This window comes from Apus apus, chromosome 1, assembly GCF_020740795.1.
Source record: "Apus apus isolate bApuApu2 chromosome 1, bApuApu2.pri.cur, whole genome shotgun sequence".
Lineage (NCBI taxonomy): Eukaryota > Metazoa > Chordata > Aves > Apodiformes > Apodidae > Apus > Apus apus.
This window is the reverse complement of record NC_067282.1, coordinates 143,760,390-143,773,743: the sequence shown is the minus strand read 5'-3', so window position 1 is coordinate 143,773,743 and position 13,354 is coordinate 143,760,390. Positions and strand designations below refer to the sequence as shown.

General features: G+C 41.9%; 1 protein-coding gene across 5 annotated transcripts in view; it reads right to left on the bottom strand.

Moving 5' to 3' along the window:
* Window positions 1-6,591, bottom strand: part of DNM1L (dynamin 1 like) — a 43,468-nt gene extending 36,877 nt beyond the window's left edge. For 2 of the 5 annotated variants that reach the window (XM_051609001.1, XM_051609004.1), the window contains exon 1: window positions 6,352-6,579. In XM_051609001.1, coding sequence (XP_051464961.1) covers window positions 6,352-6,453 — 102 coding nt within the window. In that variant the 5' untranslated portion in view covers window positions 6,454-6,579. Of the gene's footprint in view, window positions 1-6,351 lie in introns of all 5 variants that reach the window. The other 3 variants (XM_051609003.1, XM_051609005.1, XM_051609000.1) reach the window with 2 other exon arrangements.
* Between the last annotated feature and the right edge of the window lie 6,763 nt (window positions 6,592-13,354).

Below are 13,354 nucleotides of genomic sequence, written 5' to 3'. Positions count from 1 at the left end.
CGAAAGATCATCTAGTCCAACCCCCCCGCCAGAGCAGGGTCACCTAGAGTACATCACACAGGAAGGCGTCCAGGCGGGTTTTGAATGTCTCCAGAGAAGGAGACTCCACAACTTGTTCACTTGAGTGAACTTGTCCTCACTTCTACCTCCTGCACAAGTTTTCTGCATTGACACTCATGACAGTCATGAGTTCCCTTCACGCTGCTCTCCTTACACATCTAATTGTTTTCCTCAGCATCTGTATGGATTACTGTACTGTGCCACAGTGAGGCTGTCCTTCACAGAATGCCAGGTCTCTTGAGCTTCACTGTCCTGTTACTCACTGGATCCCATCAATTAGTTCAGTAAATAAGCCAAAGTCTGCTCTTATTCTTAGGAAGTCCATGTAGCAAGAAGGCAATAAACGAGACTCACACAGAGTCTCACTGATGCACAAGAACCATGAGATTTTTTTAGTCACTTGCTCAGATTATTGCATATGTCAACTCTCATTAAAATTATAATGGACTTTTATAAGCTGCAACAGATTTCAAGTCATCTTACAAGAATCTGCTGCCTTCTGTCTGTCTTTAGACTTCATAATTGCTTTGTGATACCAATGTAAAAAAAAAAAATCTGTGAAAAAAACCCTTCTTAGGAAACATGTTCAATAAACTACTGGGGAACTTCCAACAAGAAAGTTGGTTGAAATGGGTGTAAACTTTGTTCATTGCATGAGACAGCAGAAACTGATATACATTTGATTATCTGATCAAATAGGGAAAAACTGCAAAGAACTCCTGCAACACAACACAGATTTACTGCTGGACAGCAAAAGAAAGTAAAGAGGCAGTAATATTAGTATTCCCTGTGTCTTCTTCAGTGGCACAATGATAACAAGCATTTGAGAATGACAGTAAGGAACTGCAAACTAGGAAAGGTTTCTCAGTGGGACATAATTCCTGAAGAATCGAAGGATGTGAAGGAACACATCTACTTTGACACCCAAGGTAGAATGGTGGCAATTTTGCAGTTTATGTCATACAAGAATTATAAAAGTCCTGCTGGCTAAATCATGCTCTTAGCAACACATACGTGGTTTACTAAATTGTAATTCTACTATTGGGAAATACAAGATAATGCATTTTTGCTGGGATCTCATCCACAGAAAAATTACCCATATAGATGGTAAGTTCTTTGCTGTAGCTATCCTGGGAGAATTCAGTGTGCTATAATTAAATATTTTTATTTTCTTTGTTTGTTTTACAAACACTTATTATGCTGAAATAAAAGGCCAGCACATGTGCAACTCAGAAGTTCCACAAGATGTTTTGATTGGCATAGGTATTGTGGCAACATTCTGCTATGTGAGCCAGGGACACCCCAAGCTAGGCTGGTTCTAAACAGCCAACAAATTTAAAAACATATTTACTAATCAAAAGAGAATTTTGAAGTCATAAGCAGGTCCGATGAATATTGTGAGACACTATTTGAAACAAAATTAAAATTCTAGTAAGATGCAGAAGAGCTAATAGCCTGATCCCAACTTGAGCAAGCACTGCTGGCTGTTGTAAATGCATTTTCTCTGTGACAGATTTTATGTTCAGCAAACATAAATAACTAATTAATGTCAGCCTCACTTTGCTGCTTGTCTGCAACAGGCACCAGAACAGTCAGGATATGATTTGAAAGGAGGAAGGGATGGCAAAAAGGAAAACAGTTACACCCAAACCCAGACACACTGAATGTCAGGTATCAAAACAAAAAAAACTAGTAAGTTTGCAAAACCTTTGGGAGAAAGACCAAACTCTCTCCAGCCAGCATAGCCAGCACTGAAGGTCTGCTCTACTTACATTTCCTTTTACAAATGTAGATATGTCTTCTTGCATCTACTTGAAAACCCAGGAAAGAGCCCTGAGCTGAGCTTGGCATGGAGTTTTCCTGGTTGCTTGCTACAAGTTGGGAGTTTCCTTCACCTAAAATTGGCTTTTTGCCAACACAATGCAGGATACATTGAATAAACTTAATAAGCTGAAGTGGTTTAAATTTCTGTTCCCTTGACCTTCTCTGACATAGAAAGGTCATAGAATCTTTCCGGAGCATGTTGAGCATAGAAGTTTAAGACCACAACACCTCTCTTAAACCAGATGGTTTGCTAGAGAATCCACTGGATTCTTCTCCTCATTGCAGTAGCCAGGACCATATTAGTTTCCCCATTGCTGTCAACTTCCTAACAGGCAAATTACTGTCCTCACTGTTCAGCCTAACAGAATATACAGTTACACATATTCAAATGCTCAGGCTATTTGTCATCTCAGATCAAGAAACATTCCTACTTGGCAACAAAAACTAGTTTAGAGCTGAAATACCAAACATGATACTTATTCCAAACAGAAAAAAAAAACAAACCCAAACAAAAAGTAATGCTCATCTGTGAGCAGATCACAGCTCATTTGGATGGAAAAATCCAGAAGAACAGACTATGTTAAATACTGTAAACTACACCTGCTCATTTAAAGTCCCAAAAGAGCAAAAGTACTATATAAAGGAACACCTCAAAGGTGATTTAAAAATCTCATTGTGAATTTCATTAGTTGCTAGGTCAATTTCACCATGATGTCTCTACTAGAGCCAGCAGTAGTTTGCACAAGGGCAAATAAAGTCACAGAATAACAGAATCCTAGGGGTTGGAAGGGACCTCAAAAGATCACCCAGTCCAACTCCCCTGCCAGAGCAGGGTCACCTAGAGTACATCACACAGGAACGCATCCAGGCGGGTTTTGAATGTCTCCAGTGAAGGAGACTCCACAACCTCTCTGGGCAGCCTGTTCCAGTGCTCTGTCACTCTCACAGTAAAGTTCTTCCTGATATTCACATGGAACCTCCTATGCTCCAGTTTGCATCCACTGCCCCTTGTCCTATCACTGGTCATCACTAAAAAACGCTTGGCTCCATCATCCTGACACTCACCCTTAACGTATTTGTAAACATTGATGAGGTCACCCCTCAGTCTCCTTTTCTCCAAGTTAAGCAGATCCAGCTCCCTCAGCCTTTCCTCGTAAGTCCACAACTTGTTTTTATAAGGTCAGTATTGGAAGAACTTTGCTTCAAAACTGACACTAGAGCTGGTACATAACTAGGTCAATGACTACTAAAAACATAAAACAGAGTCCAAGAATTAGTGATTTAAAGTCTCTAGGCAGAAATTTTGTTGTATTTCTAAAAATTCATTTTAAAATTCGTGCCTACTTTTGCAGTGTAGGCATTTCATATTTGTGACAGCATCTGTGTGCCCTTAAAATACAAAAGACCGTAACTACCCAAAATTCTTCCCCTTGCTTCCTTTTATTATAGTTCTAAAGTGTTTGGCTGAGGAACTTCAATATCACCTTGTTATCCCTTACAAGTACAGATCATGAAGCATTTGTATAAAACACATCAGGAAGTTGGGTATTTCAGTATTATTGAACAAGCATTGTTTATATAGTATTCCCAGCCTGAACTTTCATTTTGCCCTTCAGTAACACAGTTCCTAAAACAGGAATGAAATAATGAATAGGGGAAAATTTAGAACACCTATCTGGGAATAGCAAAAAACTCTGAAATAGTGATGGAAAAGTTGGCAGTCTGAGGGTGTTCTCCAAGTTCTATCAGCAGCAGTCTTCATTTTCTTGACACCCTGTACTAGGATATAGAAATAACTTACACAGTATTTACATGGAGAATGAGAAAGAGTTCTCATAAGATCAAGTCACAGAAACAACACGTTGCAAGAAGCCATCTAGCAGTGTAAAATTCACAAATATTTTGTAATTAGTACCAAAACTCATCCAGAAAGAGGAAAAATTAGGAGACTTCAGTTGCTCAGAACACCAGGATGGTAGGAAATAAAATCGAGGAGGGACAAAGGGGACATGGGAAACAGAAAACATTTAAAGTTAAATTAAGGGTTATAAGTTGTTTCTATTTCTACATTCTCTAGAAAAGAAAGAACTTATTTGATGTATAGAAGTAGAAATAAATGAGAACTTAAGACAGACACAAGCACAAAACAATAAAAGCACAGTAATACAAAAGACAGATGAGAAAAATAAAAAGCAAAAACTACTTAAAGACCATTTTTCTCCCTGTATGCATTAAAAGGTCATTCAAGAAATGCATCAGGCAAACCAGAAGGAAAAAAGAAAAAAAGCATAATTAAATTAACAGAGCATTACAGAAATCTTAACTGGTAGCATTTGTCTTCTATAAAGAAAAAAAGTAAGACAGAAAATTCCAAATTGCTTATGAATATTATTCAAAGAAGAAAGAGTAAAGACCGCATATGCCATTAGGCTACCAAAACCACAACTCTCTGAACAAACTTAAAGGCCACACAACACTTAACCAAAAATATCTCAAGAAACAAGACTATTCCAAGGCACATTTCAAGAAAACATGGAAGCAAACTATCAGCAGTATAACTATCAGTTCTGAGGCTATATTTGAGACATGTCCAGAAATCCGGCCTACAATGAACTAACTTCAAATGAATAAAAAAAATTATTTTAAGATTGATTGCATAAAAGAAACATCTACAGAATTACCATGTCAACAAAGACCACTACTACTTCAAACAACCCTGACTAAAAACAAAACAAAAAAACAAGATGCGGCTTGCTAGACGTTTTGCTATGTATTTTTCTGGAGACTGTAAAGGACTTCGCTTTGACATGCTAAGAAATATCATACTAATTCAAGGGTTTTTATCAATATACTGAATACAGCACTGAATAGATATTAACACTCATGGGTGGACTGTTGAAGTCAAATCCATGTCAATATTGTCTTGACTCTCCACACCTACCGCACACTCTAAAAATTAACTAGGACAAAGCTTTTTAAAAGGATTATAATTTTAGAAGTGCCACTACAATTAATTTAATAAAGTGAAACAGAAAAAACGATGTTATTAATTTTACATAGAAAAATGCCACACCCCTGCCTTGCACTTTCTGTTGCAGATCTAAAAAACAAAACCACCCAACACTTTGCTTGCATGATTTTTAATGTGAAGGAGATTAAATCTCTTCAGAAAGTGATGGACTCCTGTCAGCTACAAAAATAGCAAGTACCTAATATAGCCTACCACTGCAAAGCCTCACCCACCCAACTCAAGTGTTTTAGATGTACTTTATGAAGAGGCTAATATAGTGTCAATGATTCTACCTGATTTATATTGGTAAGACGGAATTACAGCTGATTGCCTCCCAACCAGTGCAATACTATAGCTGGCTCTGAGCAAACCTATTCAGCAATGGGCAAGCTTTAAACAAACAACCCATGTGGTTTAAGTCAAATAATGAAAACCCTAACTGCATAGTTGGTCTTGGGTGGGCACACTATTGTCAGGTAAGGTCACACATTCAATAAATACTGTTAACTTCACACAAAAAGAAAGATTCATTAACTTCTATTTTCGTAAGGGACAGTGAAAATGAAGCGTCAAATACAGATGAAACTTGGAAGTTTGTAGAATCACACAAACTGCAAGATCTAGCTGTGTTGAACGTTTCACTTTGACTCTTGATAACTGCTGCAGCTCTGGTCACACATGTGCCACAAGTTCTGCTGAAGAACGGCATCCTATTTGAATACACCTGAAAGAGCCTGAGCTATCTCGGAGCCCAGCAGCAGCGTTATCGGGCTGACCCACACACGCCGTTACTGCTACAGCCAAGAAAGGCTGGCTTCGCCGCTCACCTTCGCTCCCCACCATCAGCCGAGACAAAAGAGGTTCAACCGGCAGAAGAACCCGCAGCGAGGGGAAACGACCCACGCCTGCAAGATGCCGTTCCGCTACCACATCCCTTTTATTCAGCCGCCACCCCAGAGCGGCTGCCAGGGAAGGGCTGCCAGGGAAGGGAAGCCGTGGCGGCCACGCTGAAGCACAGGGCCGGCAACCGTCCCCTGCGACGGGGGTGCCACCCACCCCTCCCGGCGTGCGGGGCCGACGCGGGGCCACGGGAGAGTCGGGGCGGCCCCCGACAGCTCCTCGGCCGTTCAAACCGCTACCGAGCGGCGCGAAGGGGAGCGAGGGCGGTGGAAGAGGTACTCCCATCGCAAATGGTGGGGAGGCAGAGAAACCCGGGGTGGGAACGGGGGGAAACGCGGGCAGCCGAGGACGGTCGGGGCGGGCGTCTCGCCCGTCCGGGCAGCCCTCAGCTGCCCGCGCCCCCCCGTGCCCTTGGAGGAGGCAACCGAGGGTCAGCAGCAGCGGAGGCGCGGTGAACGCCTCGACTTTGCCCTCAGAGCGGCGAGGGGCAGCGCCGACCGCTCCCCCGGCCCGGCCCGGCCCGGCCCGCCTTGCCTCGCCGCCCCGCCTCGCCTCACCTGCGTGCCCACCACCACGATCTGCGGCAGCTGGATGATGTCGGCTCCCACCGTGTTGAAGACATCCTGCAGCTTGTTAATCACGGGGATCAACGCCTCCATCGCGGCGGGGGGGAGGGGGAGGGCGGGCGGGTGAGGGCCGGGGAAGGCGCTGGCGATGAATGGGCGCGACGGGTCCGAGCTCCCGTCAGCCGCCCCCTCCGCCCGCCGCCATTGGCGCCAGCCCCCGCGCACGGCACGGCCCCCAGCAGGCTGTGCGCGGCCGCCGGGCGCAAAGGCCGCCGCTTGCGCCGCCGCCGGGCATCATGGGAGTTGTAGTGCGGGCCCCGGGGGCGGAGCGCGGGGGCGCCTCCTGGGGCGGCGGCCGTTGAGGGCGGGTAACGGCCGCGTCCCGCCGCGTGCCGGGCGGGCGCCCCGAGGCCTGCAGGCGCTGGCAGATCAGGCAGGCGCTGGCAGATCAGGCAGCCTAGGCGCGGTGGTCTTGTGTTACAAGCCGTTCCCAGGTGTGATTCTCTTTTCCATACGATAAAACCGATCCCCTCTAGGGATCACCAGTAGCCGTGGCAGCCCATGAGTTGAGTCGCCGCAGGCAGCCCGTATGGGGGAGGCAGGCAGGCCTCGTGACCACCCAGAGTGATTGCGTGAGGTAGTTTCCAGCACGCAGCGTGGGAGCGGCAGTGCTTCTTCGAGGCACTGTTTTGAAAATGCTTGAAAAGCAGGGAAAAAGCAAAAGTAGGCCCCTGCACTGCACACCTGCTGCCTGACCGGGTGTGGCAGCGCTTCTGCCTGAGTGCAGCCATGAAAATTGCTGAACCTCGTCGGCACGTGGGCTCGCAAAGCCAACAAAGCAGAGAAGTAAAACTGCTGGGGACAGGGGGGAAGCATTCTGGAGATCTCTTCAAGGGGAGAAAAGAACCGGACAAGAGCTGTTCCTACAAGCAGTGCAGCAAAAAGAACATTCTCCTATTTCTGTTCACGTATGGAGAGTTACAACGGACACATTTAAAATGCCTGTTTTTATTGCTTTCTTCTTTGTGTGGATATTTTTGGTTTTGCTGCAAGTCTCTCAGATAATCTCTGCATCTGAAATTATTCTAACTCAGATGTGTAATAGTAGAGTGGATGAGGTGTCTGTCATGGTTTGGAAAGTGGGAAACTACATGAGATATAATACTCAGATGTAGTGTACAAAAAAGATAAGAGTGAAACCAGAGGATGACTTGTGATGTGAGAGCACAAGTGAGCTGCCAGATCTTTAAATGTCTTTCACTTGAGTGCATTTTCTGCAAGATAAATTATTAATAAGCTAGCACTGAAATTAATTTTGGCTTTGTCCTTTCTTGTGAACCAATAGGGTAAAGATGCTTCTGAAAGGTTCAGCTTCTGGATGGCATGAGAATTTATATTCTTAATCTATACAAATTTGTCTTTTCCCATCTTCATGTCTTGAAACCCTCAAATTTTGAAGGAAAGAACATACAGAGGCAACATGTTCTTACTCATTTATCTTCACAACAGAGTTTCTCATTCTTGCTGGAGAAATTTTACACTTCTTGTCAGAGGACTACTATTTTGTGATAAAAGAATAAAGTTGGCTAAGCAGATTGAAACACTCGCAAATTAGGGTATTGGGCACAGAGAGAAGCAGTTAACACATGTAAAAATTTATTAAGAAGGTCCTGCATGACCTCTGGGTGAGGGTTCCTTGTCATAGCCATACAGGGATGATTATCCAGCAGTTTCACACTTAGCTTTTGATGTGGTGGAGCTGATTGCTCTCAGAGATCATTAATACCAGGATGCCATTTGGCACCTGCCCCTCCTGCTTCCAGGGTAAATGTTCCCTGCATTGTATTCCTGACACAGCAAATAGTCTTTCTAAAGAGTTTTCTGTTCCTTTTCTAGCATGGACCCTCATCTCCTCTCCTTCACTGAGTTTCATATGGAAAAGAAAGAAGGAAACAAACAAACAAATCATCCCTGTTACACAGGAACAGAATCTGCTGGTACCTAAAGTAGATAGATAAGACCAGTTTATTTATCTGTGTGACTCTGTCCTCTGCCACTTTCATTTTGCCATATGGCCTCATGGACACCAGCTGTGAAATGGAGTAAATGCAACTTGTTTTATATTTTAATTTAGACCAGAACAGGGACATCTCAGAAAGAATGTAGGCCTGGAAAAGGGTCAGAGAGGGACAACAAAGATGATGAAAGGTGTGGAACAGCTTTAAGCTAGGAGTCTTCACTCTACAAATGTAATGGTGAGGGGTAGGGAGAATTAGAGTTCTGTGTAATCATTAGCATCTTGGAGTTGGTCCAAAAGCATCAGTTTTATTTACTCTCCCTTCCAGCTCAAGTGTTTTGGGAGCATCTAATGAAGGTAGAAGGAGCCAGAACAAAGCAAAGACAGAAGCCCCTCTTGGGCAGGTTGTTGAGCTCCTTGCCAAAGGATGTTGTAGACAGAAAAAATTTAAATGGTGCATGGACAAGTTTAAGGAAGATAAATGTATTGAGTGTCAATAAATAGCTATGTAGGAACCAAATCTAGCTCTGGATGTTTCTGAGCAGGCGGTGGTCAAAAGCTAGGAGAATATAATGCGAAAGCACTGTGTGTACTTGCCCTTTAGTCTGTCCCAGTTCTTGGAATTTTATCAGTATAATATTTCAAGAAGCACAACGAGAAAATCTCAGTTACTGAACCAAGTTGAAAGAACCTAGCCTGTGCAGCAGAGATGTCAAAAGGCCTGTCAAGGTCACAATACCAAAATGGAGAAGCACAGCTCAGGTGAATCATGTGAATTAATGAAGGAATGGAAGAAGAAGGGACAAAAAAAAAAAAAATTACGACGAGGAACCATCAGAATGTAAAGTATAACACATATATTCCTGGCTAAAATTTAGGAGCTGGAAATGCTGCTCCTCTGAACTTTCATGTCCTGCACCAATGTAACAAAATCCAGCAATTTCCTCAGCTGAGCTGAGGAGTGTGCCCCAGCAAGGAATGTTTTAACAAGCAACTGTAATCTGTAGCTTTAACTCTTAACTTTCCATGGCAGACTTACATTGTAGTGAGCAAGAAACTCAAAGATCTGATAAAAGGCAGTAGTAGTCAGACTGGTTATTTACCACAAGCTAATTGACATGAGGAAACAGGAGCTGCCACATGGAATCTGACCTGATACCAGTCTAACTCAGAATCTCATCTCTAAGACTGTTCAGCATCAGCCCTCTGGGGAAAATATAAAAAAATATAAAAATATAAAAATAAATATAAAAATATAAAAATTCTGATTCCAAAACTGTGCATAAGATAATGTTTATAGTGCTGTAAGAGCTGAAGTAGACTGTTCAATATTGCTTCCATTTTATGTTACTGGAAACTAGATTGTTTTATTTACCATATAATAGCTTTTTTGTCTCATCACGCTAAATTCTTGGCTCCATCCTATGAGAGTAAATTTCATTATCTAATTATGAATAGCGCAAAAATCAATTTGGTGTCAGTTTTAAATTTGTCATCTTCCAATTTCTTTGTAAGTCTCCTTGTTTTTATGTTTGAAGTCAGGAAAACAAAATTTCCAGGATTTCTTCTCCATGATATTACTTTCTTTAGTTTTGCATCATCATCTGCTTCCATTCTTGCTCAGACTGCTGGAGTCTCTTTATATGGACCTACTGACTGTAGTGGACAAGTCATGTGCCACTTAATTCATTTATGCCAAACAAGGAGACCACAAACTAGGACTTCAGTAGAGTGTATTTCCTTCACGTTGTATTTGTGTAGAGAAAGAAGTATTTAATTATCATGTTGAAAAGTATAAAGTATGTAACAATACATTTGCACTTCTCTAAATCATTCTTTGGTAATGTCACCTTTTGGAACCATGTGATGGAGCAAAAATATTGGTTTGGCAGAGCCCAATTTTCATGTGAAGTCAAACTGAGTGGTGTTTTTGTATTCTCCAGAGCAACCTCATTGTAGATGTAACTTTAACACTTTTTCATAGCTCTTACCCCAGACATCTGCACAGCAGACTCCACTAGAAGCTGAGATAAATACATTCCTGAAATCCCTTGACAAAATGTCTGTTCGTTTGGATGTTCTACACAGCTGACTGGCTCTAAACCTTGCTCTTCTTCTAGAAGAAATTAGAGGTTTCAAATTCATAGTCCAGGGATTCTGCTGAATTGGCAAAGCAAGCTCTCCTACACACTTCGGCTGGTTGTGGGAAGGTCATGATGTTGATACAAACCAAAGTTACGTATCACCTGTGCTGTCAACCCAGTCTCTGACAAAACCAAATAATCCAAGGGCAGGGATGCAGCTTTTCCAAACAAAGTGTCAGACTAAGCAACTGACTGTTCTTTATTTATATACTCTCACTCTAGTCACAGGGAAGTTGTGTAGCTAAATTCATTGAATATTTGCGGTGTCACACAACTTCTCATAAAGCACGCTTGCAGAACTGAAAGCAGGCTTCAAGTTAAGGAAGGGGCAGGGCACAGAGAGTAAGAGCCACAGGGCAACCACAGCAGTCAAAGTTCATCAATCAGTAACAAAGCCCAAGAACTCTGCATTTGTAAGACAACAGCATTTCTGACAAGGCCAATAGAAGTAAAAGCTGTGGCTGGAGATGAAAATAGTCTCTATATTATTCTGAACCTGCTGTTCAGCAGTGCCTTCTACCTCCTCCCCCCAGCTGGGGTGGTCAGACTTCTTGGAACACCAAACACAATAGCTTTGTGTTGCTTCAGTGAATAAGTTTCACCATTCCAGTGGCAACAGGACAGTTAGATAGATCTATCCCAGCTGAGCAGTTAATTTCCTCTCCAGTGGAGGTGCATTAGTGAATTTGTCTGCTGAGCTTTGACTGGTGATGTGAAGTTCAAGTGTATAGTACCAAGTCTGTAACCTCTTAACTTCTAACCAGCAGATTTCTGTTTTCCTTGTGTATTTTAATGGGCTCACCGACAATCAACCTCAACATCTGCTACAGGACTTCATTAGTCAAAGGACAGACATTAAAAATAAGCTGTTTCTCACCCTCATTATGCAATCTAGAGTAGATAATGCAGAAATCTTCACTTGGTATTTCCCCACATCATTGTAGATATTGTAACTATGTATTTTTGATAGAAGTATTTTGCTTTTGTATATCAAGTGGTACTGATCCAAGGAATCAACAGGTAGTGGTGTGAAACCTAAGGTTTTTCTCCCTAGAATTTGTGTAAAGTTTAATCAAACTATCTCATGAATAACCTATTACCTAACAGAGCTTGAAGAGTGATTTTAAATGTGGAAACACCCACTGGAGGAATTTCTCATGGAGTCTGAGAGTTATATTCTTAAAGCAATGCCAACAAAGAGCAATGACAGAAAACATTAAATAGTTGCTGCTTGCATAAGGAATAGTTTGCAGTCCAATTTGAAGGTGAAGACTTTTTACTTTAAAGGACCAAGTTTGGAAATACAGGCAATAACCTCGTCTGCTATCAAGAAAGTAACTTCATTGGAAAACAAAATGCACATTTAAGTTAGCATGCAGCTGAGGCAATAAAACTGGAAAATAAAAACTAAAATCTTACCCCAACCAAGGAAGTAGGAAGCAGCAGACAGCAAACTTGCTGGTATTCAGGAGGAATTAAGCTTGTATCTTCTACTTCTGGATCTAATATTTTACATAAGGCTATCTCCTGTGGTCTTTCTAAGATAGAATAGTATGCCAAAAGGAGCATTTTTAATGTTAATTATGCATTTTCTTGGGCCTGCTGCTTTTGGCATGATCTTAAGTTTAAATTGGAAATACAGCATTGAAGCATATGCAATTTACAACATCACAGGTTGCATGCAAGACTAATGGATACTTAAAATACATCTATCTTAAGATTTTTAGATCAGGTCAGAATTACTGTTTTAGAGTGGACACTTGATGTCTTACCTACCATGCTTTGCTCAGCATCATAGAGTTGTCTTGGAGCACACGGATACAGGTCTTCTAATGTGAAACAGAACTACAATATGCACTTCAACCAGTAAAGAGCATTCAGTTAATAGGAACAGCTTAGTGCTGGTCTGAAATCAAATTCCAAAATGCAACATAGGTAAGGTAGTTCTTTTGTAAATGCTGAGTTCCAAAGCCTTGAATTCCCTTTTGCAAGCCAAGAAGCATCCAAGCAAGGAAGAACAGGAAAAGAGGGTAGTTCTCCATAGCTAGGCAATAAGTCTAAGCAGAATTATGGTTTAAATCTCATCTTCTGCCATCATGAGGTCATTAATTTCATTTCATATTGTGGGAAGCCCCTCCGTTCAGTAGCAATCAGAGTCCAAGCCCCATTTCCTGGAATCAGGGTTCCTTACCTAGAATTTGGAAAAATGAGTGTGGCTTAATATGTAAAACATGCTCAAAAGAGCACAAACATCCAGCCTTACATTAGAAAACAAGCTCATGAAGTCAGAGATACAATTCAGTGTGCAGTGGACCAAAGAGAGAATTCATCTCCACATGTTCCCCATGCAAGAGTGCTATGGCTGCCTGGCTCTGATAGAGTAGCAGGAAGGAGCACAGAAGAGAACATGAGGCTCTAAGAGGCCAAAGAAAGGAGAGGAGGTAATCCTGGATTCTGCTCCCAAGACAATTTCTATTTCTGTAAACATTAGCTATTTTAATATTGCAAATGCAAAAATGAAATCTAGGCACCTCTGAAATCTTCAAGTGAAGTGGGATGGTATTCAGTAAAACTAATGCAAAGAAGGTTTGGCATCTAGAAATCCATAGCCCACCAAGTCTTACCCTAGATTCTTAGCTAAGGCTCTGTTCCGTAAGAAGATGCATCTGGCAGCAGAGGTTTCCTTAATTTAGAAAACAAAAATATATTCAAATTTGGTGGTTGAAATACTTACTGAATTTTCTTTATAAGATCCTGATGGGTGGAGGCTATGTAAGTTCTGAGTAGTGGTAGGAAGTAGTTGAAAAATAAATAAATAAGGAAAAAACCAAAC